General features: G+C 40.5%; 1 protein-coding gene across 1 annotated transcript in view; it reads right to left on the bottom strand.

The window, feature by feature from the left end:
• The window catches only part of CDH4 (cadherin 4, type 1, R-cadherin (retinal)), a 429,513-nt gene extending 414,325 nt beyond the window's left edge, over positions 1-15,188 (bottom strand). Inside the window, exons 1-2 of the mRNA XM_009998741.1 lie at positions 15,141-15,188; positions 14,137-14,248 (exon numbers count right to left, since the gene is read on the bottom strand). Of these exons, the coding sequence (XP_009997043.1) occupies positions 14,137-14,248; positions 15,141-15,188 (160 nt within the window). The remainder of the gene's footprint in view (positions 1-14,136; positions 14,249-15,140) is intronic.
• Between the last annotated feature and the right edge of the window lie 341 nt (positions 15,189-15,529).

Here is a 15,529-nt window from a genome sequence, read left to right on the forward strand (position 1 = left end):
AGCAGGAATATTATGTGCCAGATTTTAAGTAGATGTAAGTCAGAATAGCTCCAATGACTTCAGGAGTTGCACTGATTTACATCATTTCAGGATTATAGGGATTTACATCCACTGGAAGTTTCACTTCTCCTTTTTTGTCTTTTAATTAAAAGAATGGTGCAGACTTGGCAGCAGTAGGAACCTTCAACAACCTAAGATTTGGGAAGGATCTTGAAAAAGTTTTGTAAAGCTCAGGGAAAGGCAATAAGCCATTTTTAGTTTAAAAAGATACAGTAGCTAAATTCAAATTCACAAGATGCATATAAATCCTGATGTATACATGAGTAATTTACATAAGTATATACTTCTACTCTTCACACCAGAACTCCCTAAATATAACAATGGCAAAAGAACAGCAATAAATGAAAACTTTGTTCATTCAATCTGGTTATATATAATGAAAAACTATCAGCAACAATATTATCCTTATTTATGAGTCATGACTAGGGCCAAAACAAATGCCATGTACTACTTCATTATTATTATTTTTCTTCCTCCTAACTGTAAGTGCCAAAAAAAGACTGCTATTTGGACTAGGAAAAAACACATGACTAGAAAAAAGCAGGGGTTACTGCTCGTCAGGAAGCAAGCCAACAGGGGCAAATTTGGTTTGCTCTGATTGACAAATCAACTCATAACATTATGACTCAGTGACCTCAGAGCAGTCTGTGTTGCTTATCTGCACACCTCTCAAAGACAGCTCCATAAGAAAAAGCTCTTTGGCCAAGAGAGAGTGTGCCCAATATTGCCCTCAAACATGCACATACCTCGTTTGATTCCCATTAGGTGACCACAACAGGGAAAGAATAGAGGAAAAGTGAGAATTATTCTGGTACTTGAGGTCCTTAAAGGAGCAGCAGATTGATACTTTAAGACTGAAAGTGAGCAGAACCTGTAGGCATGGCCATGTGAAAAACTATGTGCAGTTGCTCCTCTTGCCATTTCTGTGGCATGGTGACCCACCCCCAAGCCAGCTGAGCCTTCAGAAACACTTTGAATTAGGCTCATAAAAACATTTGGCTCATAAGTGTTTATTAATGCAATTTGGCTGATGTGTTCCACAAGAACTTAAATATAAACTGTTTCAAAAGCCACCTAACAAAAGAACAGCTTAAGCCAAAATGCCTCTATATTCAAGACTCGTAGCTTCATTCCATCATATCTTTTTCAGCAGTCACCTCTGAAGAGGTTACTGTTAAATCTCCTGCTTCCAGTGAGTCTGATTTAAAAGTGTTCTTCAAAGGCTTCTGCAATTTTAGGAGTATTAAATTTTATACATTCTAAGCTATTTATTAGCTGGAAAGTACTTAATTGACATTCATCAGATATTAACTTTTTTGAGCATGTGTTACTGCTTTTGGTATATAACCTTGAGCCTTTTTCAGGACAGCTCTGCTAGTAACAACAGGTTTCTCAGTGTGTGGACTCCTCAAAAATTTATCTTGGAGGTGCAGAAGGATATATTGCAATGACAGAATGTTCACAAAGGACCCCAGTTTCACAAGGGACCCCAGTGCAGATAAGAAGGTTGAAGAATCACTTAGACTGATAACAAACTGTTGGAAACACTTTGTCTTCTCTTCAGGTCTCCATAAGATGCACCACTTCTGGAGTTCTCCAGACCCTACATGGACTAAGGTCCAGCAGCTTTGGGAGGTTCCCCAGCCTCCACTCAGCATGCAACATCTTCCCATCCACTCCTATTTTAATTTTCTATTTTGTTTCCAGGAGCAGCCCCACCTCATAGATATTAAACATTTACAGTTGCACTGCCAAAGGACAGCACTGCTGCATTAACAGAACTTTGCTTCGTCATCATGTCTTCCCAGGCAAGGAAACTTGCTGTATTATTATAAAGGTAAAACCAGCTGTGCCACTATTGCTCAGTTCTGCTGCTACTTAACAGGGTACAGCCAACATTATGCCTCGATTCACAGCAGAAAGAGAAAATAAAACTTTTTTTTAATTGAAAATAGCAGGAAAATTCATCCCAGTAAAATGCTCCGTCTGCCCTGAGCTTTGCCAAAACACTGCAGTTAATTCACCACTTGCAGAAATTGCCACAAAGGCTAATGCAATGGATATTCAGTGATCAATATTAAGTCTCTACTTAATGTCTGACCCAAACCCCAGTATTTCTAACTGCCCACTGCCCCACACAATCCTTATATGTGAGTTTATTCTAGTCAGGAGGTATCAAAACCATCCAGAATGAGGAGAGTATCTTGTTTGTTATCAAGCAACCAGCCTCTCAACTTTCAATTTCTCTTATATTTCAAACTCCAGGCAAACAAACAAACAAATCTAATTCAGTAAACTTTGCACAGAGATATTCAATCTATTATTCAGTTATTTGAACAAGCATCTAGAGTTCAGCAATCTAGAGACTGCTGAATTTCTCCTGATCAGTCTCCTCTTGCAGTATGAACACAGCATGGAGCAATCCTTGGGTGCAATCAAAATGTTTTATAGCTGTCATCCTTGAAGATTTCATCACACCAAATTTTGCCAGGACCTACAGTTTCTCCTTTGCCCAGTAAGCCATACAAATAGTTTTGTTCGTCCTCAACCCATCCCTTCTCTCCACAGGAAAGGAAAACTCCAAACATGAGAAAACCTTTTTTTTTTAGTGCCACTTATCCACATTTCTTCACGTTTTATAGAGGGTCAAAAGGCAGAAGAGGGCACTGAATCAATTGGAAAATGTTTTAAAGCCCAGATAAATGAATTAAAGTATAATTCACCTACATAATTCAGGCACAAAATAAAAATAATACAACTTCTGGAGATTAACAAAACAGTTGCCTTTCATATGTAATTGTGTAAACTTTCTGTTTTCAAGGGACCTAAACAACCAGCCAGCAAAATGAGGCTCCTAAAACACAAGTAGCAAGGCCTACAGCACCTGAAACAATTTCTGATTTGCCAGGAAAGCACTTTAACTAGGGGGAAAACAATCTACAAATAACTTGCTATCAGGAAACCCACTAGGCTCTACTCTGCCTTCTCTCTGAAGTGGGATGCTCCACAATCAGATCTTATTGGCAGAGGGGGTCTCTAACACCAAGATAAGCACACCTGGTTTTCTTCAGTTACCAAAAACACAGGCTTAACGAGCAAAACCAAACAGAGATAATGAACAGTCAAATACTTAGGTGTGGGCTGGGCCTTCTAATAAGCTCTATGAATAACACAGATATGCTAAGTGCAGGCAGTACAATACCTAACTGTTCTATGTAGAGCAAAAACCTCATCCACAAAACATTACAAGATTAGACAGATCACAGGATGGAAAATACAACACAGCAAAGACCAAAATCCCAATCCATCAGTACAGTGACAACACAGATTTACCAAAGAGTCTATACTCCACATACAGATACAGCACTCCCCTTTACTACTTTAATTTAATCCTGTTCTTTCATCTCATGTTGAGATTAGTAATAGCTCCTTCAGGAAGAACATCCTGTACTGAACAGACCTCCCTAGAGTCCTGGGGGAGACCAGCCTGAAAAGCATGTTCTGCAGCCCAGACACAGATCTCCAGAGCTGGCCAGCTGCACAGCTGGGGCATTTAGAAAACCCTGCAAATCCACCATGTCCAATACTGGACAGAGAACTGAAGCAGCCCTTCTCCTCCAACTGCAATTTTCCTTAACTTGCACGGATCTGTCCTAGGCTTTTCACCTGGAATGCTTCTAGATGGTGAAAATTCAAAGATCCCAGTGTTTGTAACTCTCATAAAAGCCAGGAAAAGTCTGACAAATGGAGACACTTGAGTTTGTGTTCCTACAGATCCCAGATAGACAATGTCAAGACATAAAAGGCTCAGATTACAAGCCACTATTTAAATTTTAGTGATTCCAATAACCGTACACAAAGCATAAGATGTAATGGCTCATGGTCAAAGCAGCAGGCTCTATTACATGGCTCTGCAAGTCTGTTCTGAACTGGTTTTGTCCAATGCTTTTATTAACAGAACAGATCAAGGAAAGCATCATATGTTTGTTACATCTGCAAACAATACCAGAGCGGGATGAAACTGCAACTCTGCTGGAGGTCAAGATTAGAATTCAACACAATCCTAACAAATCATATCAGGCCAAAAAAAAAAAAAAAAAAAAAAAAAAGAAAAGAAAAAGAAAATGTAATTCCATAGAAGAGGAGCAAGGTTACCCAATTCAGAAGGATTAATCAACTACACATACAGAAAATGACTGGGTAGGTAGCAGTTCTTAAAAAAATGATGTGGGAGGTTATACTGGATCACAAGCTGAACATGAGTCAAGAGTGTCACATTGTTAAGAAAAAAAAAAAAAAGCAATAATCACATTAGATAAACCAACTGGAGTATCACCTGCAAAACAGGCAAAGTAATCCTCCTTGTCTGCCCAGAACTGCAAGACTTGCCTGGCATAGTCAGATCAGCTTGGGCCATCAAGCCAGAAGCAAAGAGAAGGGCTGAGAAGGGAGCTCAGGCATGACACATGAAAGTGAACAAACGAGTGGCTCAACCTACAGAAGCTGAAAAAAAAAATATTTTCAAGTATGCCAGGGAAAAGAAAAAAGCAACAACTGTTGTCTGTGTCTATGATGAGTAAGATAAATAGCAACAGGTTTAAATTGCACCAAGAGAGCTTCAGCTTAAAGGCTATGGAAAGAAATGGAAGCAATAGAAAATATTGGCTGTGGTCCCTACAACTGGATCTTCAAAACCACACCAGGGACAAACTTATTACAAAGAAGTAGCTCTTGCCTAGAGGAAGGAGCATGCATTAGACATCCCCTTGAGTGCCTCCAGCTGTGCTTTTCTATGAGTCTGTGAAACTCCAACAAACAGATGGCAACAAGCATGAGCAGGTCCAGGTAATACCATAAACAGCATTCAGTGAAATCAGTGAGACTTCTCAAAAAACAGTATGGCCAGAAGCAACTACAGGGCAGATACTGAACACTCAGGGGAGAGTTATTAATCACCACTGACTATATCAGGAACAAAGAGGTTATTAAATTTTATGCTTTAAACTAGTCCTAATTTGCACTTTTGCAAGTGAAACAACCTCTTTATTTTCTAACATCTTCACAAGCTCGTTTCTTGATGGTTTTATTTCATATACCAAGAATCCCAATATGCTTTTCCTGCTAAATGGTAACGTAACAAATGTTGGTTTCACTGACCTGCCTTTTATTTTCCTCTAGACACAATCCAGACGGAGCTGATACATAGCTTTGTATGGAACAATTTTTGTAATCTTGACTATTTATCTTTCAATAATTGCTATATTCATAATTATTGTAAAGACAATTTTGTTTAATAAGGATTAGAATTGCTACTAGACAAACTTCGTATAACAAAATTTTAGTCTAAAGTAATTTTTGTGACTAATCTATGAACTGCTACAAAATTGTGATTTATAATAGGCATAGTAATAGCCTTAATGATTGCAGTGCTTCTGGGTATCTATGAAGCACACAGATTGGCTCATTTCAAGGCATAAAGGGCATTATATTTTTTTTTCTCCTTCATGGGTGGCCCATACATATCTTCAGGGTCCTTGGAGGAGATTCCAACATTCCCACTGTGCGTTCCACATAGTGGCTGCTATTTCCATGCTAATGTTAATAGGCTGTAGCTTCTGTGACCCCTCCAAGCAGCAGCTATAGAACAGCATAACTAGCAGAGTGCTGAATTACTGCCACTGGCTCTCTATTACAAAATGCTGGCAAGTGGTGAGGAACAGTGGCAGAAAAGTAGGGAGGGCAAAGCAAAAAATAATTAAAGTTTTGGATTGGAAGGGAGCAGCAAGCAGAAATCTAAACAGGCTGGCAAAGAGAGATGCTGGAGCCTGGGGTCATGAGGCATGGGCCAGTGAGAACAGCTGAAAGTTGCTGTTTCCAGTGACAGTGCAGCCCATATGCCAGAACATTTGCCACTTCCCTCTCCCTCCTTGCAACTGCAATTCAAAATTAATAAATAAATTAGGGACAATGAATATAAGCACAAAAAAATCATAAGGCCTGCGGCAAAAACAAAATCTTGTTCAACCCAACTATTTTTTTATGTCACAGCAAACTCACTTGTGCAAGATTCTGCTGAAAGAAGCGAAGAAGCCAGCACTAATGACAAATATTTTGGGAAAACAGAAACTCCATATGTTTCCCTTTTATTCTACTAAAAATAAAGAGGAAGCCAAGAGCTTTTTGAATTTTTGTGTAACAATTTCTTACACCAGGAGACAAGCTATGCCTAAGTTAAGTCTGGACATTAATGGAAGCAAGCAGCAGAACTGGTCCCTGGTGTTTCAATTATTCTCTCTTCAGAGATTATGCTTTCAAGAAGTTACAGGAACACAATTTCCCTGTAAGGATCATTTTTTGCAGGCTGTTGCAATGTTTTTCTTCAAAGCTATTTGATCTGTATTTGCAGAACAGCTCGGTTCATCACTCTGCCTTTTCATATATTCACCTGTGAAGTGTTTCACAGCATCACAGAGCAGAGGAGGCTGGAAGGCACCTCTGCAGAGCATCTCGTCCAAGTCCCTGCTCAGCACAGGGTCAGGCAGAGAAGGCTGCAGGACTGTTCCAGTTGGGTTCTGAATATTTCTAAGAATCCAGACTCCACAACTACTGTGAGCAACCTCTTCCAGTGTCTGATGAGTTTCACAGCCAAAGTTTCTTACCACATTTAAGTGGAATTTTCTGCATTTAATTTTGTGCCCATTTCCTCTTGCCCTTTCTCTGCACGCCACTGAGAAGAGCCTGGTTCCACCATCTCTGCACCCTCCTGGGAGGTATTTATATATGATGCTACAATTCCCCCATGAGACTTTTCTTCTCCAGGCTAAACAATCCCAGCTCTCTCAGCATTTCAGAAATACTAATAATAAATATTTAAACAAAATATCAAAACCAATATATCACAGTATCCTGAGCAATAAACAAGCCTCTGATGACACTGCTAGCCAAGGACACTCCCAAGCTTTACCTGAAAAAGCAACAATGTTGCAGGGTCATTTAATCACCAAAGGAAAACCGTAAGTCAAGCCAAATCCTCCTCAGAACCTTTGGGTAGTGTACAAAAGTTCACCTACGCAAAGACGGATACAGATAAGAGTCCATCAAGTCAGTCTAAATTCCTGTTGCAGTACTCAAGCAGGGTCCTGGAGAAACTGGTCTCTAGTCACTGGCACAAGTTTATCTCAAAAGCCTCATCAAACCATTCAAAACTGGAGTTCTCAGAGGAAATACTGGTCTTTATTTTTCCAATACCACATTCTTGTCTTAGTTGTTACTATTTCATTTGCCTACAAAGAAAGAAGTATATTGGCACTAATTCTGAATATACCTGAAGCCTCAGATTGAACAGAAACTCCATTCTTTCCCATTTCCCTACGTTACTCATTCTATTATATAAAAAATATTAAGAAGCAGATTTCCAATGAAATCCTATCCTCTGTAGTTTCAATCTCTTCTTGCCCTTCAAATAAGGCTTTTAAGTATTATCTATATTACTAAAATATTCTATGAGCTATGCACATGGCCCATGCTACTGTGAACCAAATACTCGACCAGCTTTAGTGTGCACTGAAATAAGCTACCTCTAGAAAACATTACACTTATTTCCAGGCTAGAAATTAAGGCAGAAGAATTGAAGGCTTGCACACAAATATCAATTAAATGAGGCAATGAGAACTGGCATTAGGTCAATTAAAATTAAGCAATATTTCATTGTTAGAATAAATAATTTTCATTCACCATATGCGAGAAAACAGAATTTCCAGAATGCTTTGAGCATCTGCTCTCTGAGATCAGAGCTCACGAGCTCTGTCAGTGACAGTCAGTTTCTGAACACAGAAGTGACTATAAAATTAATATTTTCTAACCTTAACAGACCTAACATTAGTGGTTCATAGTTCAAAACAACAGGTATTTCAGAATAAGTAACAAATGGATACTGTTACAGACATGGCTTACTTCCTAAAGCCTAAGCATAAAAAAAAAAAAAAATAGTCAACAGAAATTGTGTTTCATTTTCTTAGTGTTCTGTCGTTTTATTTTCCTGGGGGGGGGAAAAAAAAAAAAAAAGCAAGAAAGAAAAAAAAAAGCAGCTCCAAATCTGTGGTTGGAGAAGCAGATTTATTCAGATAAAAATCAGTTAGCTTCCCAGAATGCAGAAAAAAAGCAATTTTACTTGGGTTTGAGGAATTTGGTTGAAAGCTCTGATCTAGAAAGCAATATATAGAGTTATTAAACAGTGTAAGGGGATTAACTCTACAGAGTGTTATTGACTACTCTGGTCTCATTAGCTGCAATTTTATTTGGATAAAACTGTCATCTTAAACATCCTTATTGTGTCAGAAGTTAGAACTGAAGAATAACATTAAAAATAAAAATGCATCAGCAGTTCCCCAACCTGCAGCAGCTTTCTAGGGTCTCCCCTGGAACTCATGATTGAGATTAGGGTTTTGAATCACAACATGCCCACCAAGAGGAACCTCATTTTAAAAGTTGTCCTGTGGAATGGAAGAAGTATTTTCCAAGAGGCAGCTTCACTGGGTGTACCAGTCTATCCACCTTTTTCCTCCAAGAAAGGAATGAAGAAAGGTTAGGGAGAGAGTTCTGAGGTCCCAGTGGATTTTTGCCTCCTTTCAGATTCTGTTAAGGAGCTGTGAAACTAATTATGTGTAGGATAACTTCAGCAACTCCTTTTCATGCAGAATTACAGACCACACAATAATGAAAGCATGAATGGAAAAGTCTCTTTCAAACTCAAGAGCAGCTAAGAGAAGGCACTGGACATCTCAGCAGGCTGCAAGACAGCTATGAGGACCAAGCAGTCTTTAACAGGTGCTCAAAAACCCACCAAACACGAGAACAAATTCCAACACTCCTCAAGGACACTGAAAGGCAGAATGTCCTCAACAGCCAATTCACATGTTGGGGCCACAGAACGCTGCAGATCTAAGCTCACCTGCCAGGTTACTGTTTGTTAGCCCAGGGGCAAACTCCTTCCCTCTGGGCACTAAGCCAAGCTCTCAGTGATCCTCCTGAAAGATTGTCTCGAGCTTTTACAGGGGCCTAATTTCATGTATGCAGTAGTATTTTCATAGAATCATAGAATGGTTTGAGTTGGAAGGGACCTTAGAGATCATCTAGTTCCAACCCCCCCACATGGGCAGGGACACTTCCCACTAGATCAGGTTGCTCAGGGCCTCATCCAACCTGGTCTTGAACATCTCTAGGGATGGGGCTTCCACAAGTTCCCTGGGCAACTTGTTCCAGTGTCTCATCACCCTCATACTGGAGAATTTCCCCCTAGTGTCTAAACTAAATGACCCCTCTTCCAGGTTTTATCCATTACCTCTTATCCTCTTCCTACAAGCCCTTGCAAAAAGTCCCTCCCCAGCCTTCCCATAGCCCCTTCAGGCACTGGAAGGTGGTGTAAGGTCACCCCAGAGCCTTCTCTTCTCCAGGCAGAATAGCCCTAACTCCCTCAGCCTGTCTTCATAGCAGAGGTGCAGTACTGCATGTCATTACTCCCCACCCAAAGACTTTGGCCATGAAGAACATCCTAAATCCAAAGATATAACCTCCACACTGAATTCTTAAAAAAAAAAAAAAGTATATTTCAGTAAAGTTTTCTCTTTTCTTTTCAATAAAAAATTACACTAGTAAAAATCGTAGCATGGGAGCAATTACATTTTTATACATTTTCATGAAGCTTGGCTACCTTTGGTTTCATACACTTGCTTAAAGCAGAACGTGCTGGCACAGTTTATTCATCTTCCTGTATGAAAATAAACTGCTTCCACACACTTCTGCTCAAACGTAACCTCCTACACAAGTGAAGTTTTCCTGCTACATCAGTATAGGCACTATTTAGGACAGTCAACAGAAACATGAATCACCACAGATGAAGAGGTGCACAGAAAAACAAAAAAAGTGGCTGAACATCTCAACAGCTTATGTTGCCTCCTGATTGCAGGGAAAGCTATAAGTTCTGCTGTTCAGAAGAGAGGCTTTCCTGAGAGCTGACCTGCTATAGCTGGGATGGTACTAGGCTGGAAAAATAATAAATTTAACACCATGATGTCTTTCCACCCACTACCAGTTGCCAGGGTCTCACAGAACGCCAATAAAACTAGATAATTTTTTAAAATGCCTTTTTTAAATAATTACAATCTTCAAAAACCTTACCAAAATGGATAGGGGCATAAATCCAATATCAAGAGTATCAGCTCCCCTTAGATCATACTCCATATCACTTTCAGCATCCTACTCCTTATTTCTCTTCTTCCTAAGAGCCCACTAGTCATCATCATTCCCACCCATACACTCAAGGATTAGATCCCCCAAGTCTTCAGTGCAGTAGAATCATAGAAGGGTTTGGGCTGGAAGGGACTTTAAGATTATCAGGTTCTAATCTCCCTGCTATAAGCAGGGACACCTCCTGCTAGACCAGGCTGCACAAAGGCTCATCCAACCTGGCCTTAAACACTTCCAGGGAGGGGCCACCCATCACCTCCCTCAGCAACTTACTCCAGTGCCTTACTACCCTCATGGTGAAGAATTTATTCTTGATGTCTGACTGAAATCTCCCCATCAGTTTAAAACCATTACCTCTTGTCCTATCATTGCCTTCTGGTGAAAAGCCCCTCCTCAGCTTTCCTGGAGCCCCTTCAGGCACTGGAAGGTGCTCTAAGGTCTCCCCAGAGCCTTCTCTTCTCCAGGCTGGACAATCCCAACCTCCTCAGCCTGTCTTCATAACAGAGGTGCAGTACTGCATGTCATTGCTCCCCACCCCTCAGGACCAATGTTCTCACCATTTTAGTTAACATTAATAATTAACAAAGAGAAAAAGATACCCGTGCTGTAATCGTCCTCTGCCACACTGCAGGCTCTGAGATTTTTCCTTAGGCTAAAGAATAAAAATGGTACACGATCCTATTTTAAACATTATCATGCATCAGTGATCAAGACTAAGTTTATTATCCTGCAAAGAAAAACAACAACCAAAAAATATAACAGATTTTTTTTAAGAGATGCAGGGGCAGCATTTCTAAGGAAGGCTCTGAATCCACAAATCAACTCAGCTAATACCCCGTCATCAGGCTACAGTGTTGGCAGTGATGGGTAATACATGGTATTGGTGGCACTACTGGGGAAAACTATTTTAAGTCTAATTAACATGATTTTTTTTAGAATGCAAATGCTTTTCCTTTATACATAAAACAAAATGCCGTGACATTTCTCCCGTCCATTTATCATAAACAAGTTAATTACTGTGTAACAAATAGCTCCTGCTAGAATCTGTATGTTTTGAGGATGTTAGAGAGCTGACTCAGGCAAATAAGACAAACCACAAAGTAGTAGTTAATAGTTTATGACATACTTATAATAAAACAATGACTCTGTAAAAGCTCTTGTTGTCAAATTAAGACTAAGCTATTTCCATTGGAATAAGTCAATTATAAGCAGTCATTATCTGTTTAACTTGATTCAAACCTAGAACACTACCAACTCTTTCATTTTGACACATTCATAACATGGCATACATTTGAGAGCTAAGTATTATAAAGCTTCAGAGAGAAGTGCTGGGTTTATTGCCAGACAGCTTATTCCCAAACCATGTAGTATCTCAGCTTTCCAGTGCTGGCTGGAGTTCACCACTGTGCTAAGATCTACATGCTACCTGATGTCTGATGAACAACCCTTTAGGCAGTATGAACTGCCCCAGGACCTCTCACATCTCCTTCCTGAGGGGAGAGGTGAGGACTATGCAACATAAGGCCTTTACATTTGCCCACTGGAATTCCCTTAGAGCCATCTGAACTACACATCCACTTCCAATCCCCAGTTCCATGAAAGCACTGACAGGTGAATTCCTACCCATTTTTTTCAAACAGTCCCATTTGGCCTGAAGATGAATTACCAAATGCTGATGAATAAGATGGTGGCAGCTGGCAGCAAAGCTCTGCGTGGTAAGATGGTGTGAAACAGTACATATGTCAATCCATCAAACATGATAATGTAAGCCATCTGAACCCAATTTTGGTCTGAACTATTGTACAATACTTCACCCAGATGGAAGAAAGAGATAAACATTTTATGCTTCAGACATATCAAGTGTTAGGAAGTAAAATTAAACCTAAACTGGAAAAATACCAATTTTGCATGCTACTGTATATATAAAGAACAACACAAGCATGAAGAAGAATTTTATGCAAGCAGATTTTCCCCCCCTTATTGCACAAATTAATTTGATCTATTTGTTTCCTGTGATAAACAGCAGCATGTATTTGACTGTAGATTAAAAGGTGTAAAGATGATAGTTTACTTATTAGCAAACACTGCATTTGCACTTATTTTTTGTCTCCTTCCGTTGACAAAGTGCTTACAAATCACATAACTCATGACAATGTTATCAAGACATAAATCTTATACGTGGTGCATGCACACATCATAACCTGAGGGCCAGCTCAGCTCTACATCAGAGGCAGGTTTGTCATGAGTAATGTAAAACTACAGTTGGCCCCTAAAGGATTATATTAAATAGAAAAATATTTTAATTTAAATCAACTGGACATCCTGTCTAAATATAATTTCATATTTAAAAATTATCAACTGCAAGTGAAACACAATGATAGCCACTATGCTGTCTTCAAAGTCACTGCCAGCTCACTCCTCTAAACAGACCTGCTGCTCCAACTCTATTGTCCACCTACATAAACAGGCAGCAGAATTCATCAAACACAAAACTGTGAAAAATACTCCTCTGAGCAAGTATATTACTGTCACGATTTCCTAGTATTTGGAGGACACTGTTTACCAAGTAATTTACGAAGGTAAAAAGCAGGAAATTTACTAGTTTACAGACTGACTTGTAAAGCCTTATAGTGTCTAGGAGGGAGAAAAATTGCTACTAAATATGTAAACAATTGATATTTGATCTTTCCATGTGTTGCTATATTCTTGTGTTTATGTCAAATCCCTGTTTGGTTATCTTTCAAACTAAACTCTCCAAGGTCTACTACCGATGCCAGGCTAGTAAAGAGAATTCCTGAACAGCAAAACTAAGACTACTGGCCTCAGAAACAAAACTGATTGCCAGCTTATGCAGAGAAGAAGTATCCAGTCCTGGATCCTGCTAAAGCCCGAAATACTGACAACTCTCCCTCTCTTTTGAGAAAAATCAAAAAAACAGAGCAGATGTTTGCTCTGGAGGAAGACAAGAAATCCCAGCAGCGACACATGTATGCGAGTAAATGTACTCAAGAAAAAAGTAGCACAGGGTTTATAAACCCATGAGCAGAGCATCAAGTCCTGATGTTGCTCCCCAACTTCCACAATGTACTATGTTTTTACAACTGCTGTAAAATCCACCAACACTGAGTGATTTAACTCAGAGGGGTTTTGGAGGGGGGATTTTGATCTTCAAAAATTCTCTTTGAGTAAACCACTTATTTCCTGCATCACACAAATATAAAGTTTAATTCTTTCTAACTTTAAAGGGAGACAGATCAATATACAGGATAATCTATTGTTATTTGGATTACGAAGACATCTTGGAGTTTACAAACACAAAAGTAGTTATAATCCTGCAATTACCATAAAGCTAATTGGTAGTTTCTTTTTGCCTGTGTTTTTGTGTTGTCAGTGGGGCAGTAATGAAAATGAATGCCACATTTGTGAACAGAATGTCTGTAGGCTTGTTTACCACATTTCCAACAACAACGTCTGCTTTATCATGCATTTCAAAGCAGAGATAATTTAAGCATCTTTGAATTTCATACATGAAAATACTTTCTAAAATATCAAATGTAGAGTTCCTTCAGACAGGGTGGGAGTGGGAGACTTAAAAGCAAAGTGATGACCTCACATACTACAGGCAAACAATCCACCTGAAGCACCCAGCACGTGGACTTGGAATCATTCATCTGTATTCAAAACTGTGCTCAGGTAAACCACTTCGTGTTTCATCCTCCTACAAACAATTCTGCAGACAATTGCACCATCAAATCCAGCATCTTTAAGCTTCCTTTCACCTCCTGAGAATACAGTTACTGAAGCACCTATTACGCTTTTTATTCCACTTACCTTTGAGTAACTTCTGTCCTTCCATAATGTTTGGGGAGACAAATGCTGTGTAGTCTTCTTCTGAAAAGCCAGGCTTGCATGTGGGTCTAACTGTAAGATCCCCATTGTGTGCCTGCAGAAAGAAAACAGGAAAACACATACCATGACTTCTGTCATTTGGAAAATATTTTGCACCCAGTAACTAGATGTTTAGGCACCAGCAAACCTGAACAGTAAAGCAGCGTGAGAGTAGAAACCGCTTGTGCTAAAGTGCCTGTCTGTTGGAGTGGATCCATACTGTAACTGGAAAAATAAAATGGGCCAGAAAATAGTTGCCTCACTACAATAGAGAGCATTGTTTGTAGGAAGGCTGGGATACTGGGCACTGTCAGACGAGGGGAGGAAACAAAGAGCAGCAATTCATCAAGGCGAGCGAGCACTGGAGCCACGCAAAGACCTGATGTTGCAACATCCAAACCACTGAGTTTTGGTACCGAAAAACTGAGCAAGCCCTAAGACTGAAGGAGGAGCAAGACCCCAGCCCACAGCAGCCTCAGTAGCTCACAGCTAAAGTCTCCTTCATTCCTCTTTGCCTGCAGTAGGTCCAGTGCTCTGTGTGCTGCCACCTCTGTGACCCTCCAGGCTCTGCACCTGTCCCACCAGCAGGGAGGGATGGAGGCAACACCCAATTAAAATAAATAAATAAATACATACATACATAAAAGTTACAATGCCACTGAATAGAAGAGCCCTTCTCACAACCTGCCAGAATCCAGCAGGAAGTCCAGCTAAACACTCAGCTGCTCTGCTCCAACTTCAGACTGTGCAGCAGGCAATCATACAGCTCTTGCCACAGGGACAGGTTAGTTGGGTCACAGCAGCCCAGGCTCCCTGGGGTGGGGTACACATTCCCCAGCAAGGAGGGTCCCAGACCCCAACTCCAGCCAAGTCACTGAAAGCATTTAAGCCAGTGATTTATGACTAACAAGTGCCAGGTGATTTATACACAAACAAGTGCTGCTGACAAGGGATTTCTGACGCTCCCGGATTGTCAGCAGGGCTAGCCAGAGCATCGCTCAGCGACGCGGCTTGTGCCTCCGACACCTCCAGTCCCAGCAGCACAGGCAGAGCCAGGGGACTGGGAGAGTCACTTCCCCGAGAAACCCTAACTCCACCACGCACCTGCCTCCCCGGGGAGAGGAGCGCGGCTCCCCCGGGCTTCCCGACACACTCCTGCACACAGATGATGATGCACTACTGAGCGAAAGAGAAGGGAAGAGGAGGGAAGGGTGCTTTCGGATGAGCTTAGTAAGCAGAAAGCAAGCCAACCTACTCTGCTGAAAATCACGCTCGGGAGACGGCTGCCAGCTACTGCATGGGAAGCGCAAAGAAGCTGCGGCTCTGTGGACTGACC

The sequence above is a fragment of the Chaetura pelagica genome, unplaced genomic scaffold, assembly GCF_000747805.2.
Source record: "Chaetura pelagica isolate M959 unplaced genomic scaffold, ChaPel_1.0 scaffold275, whole genome shotgun sequence".
NCBI lineage: Eukaryota > Metazoa > Chordata > Aves > Apodiformes > Apodidae > Chaetura > Chaetura pelagica.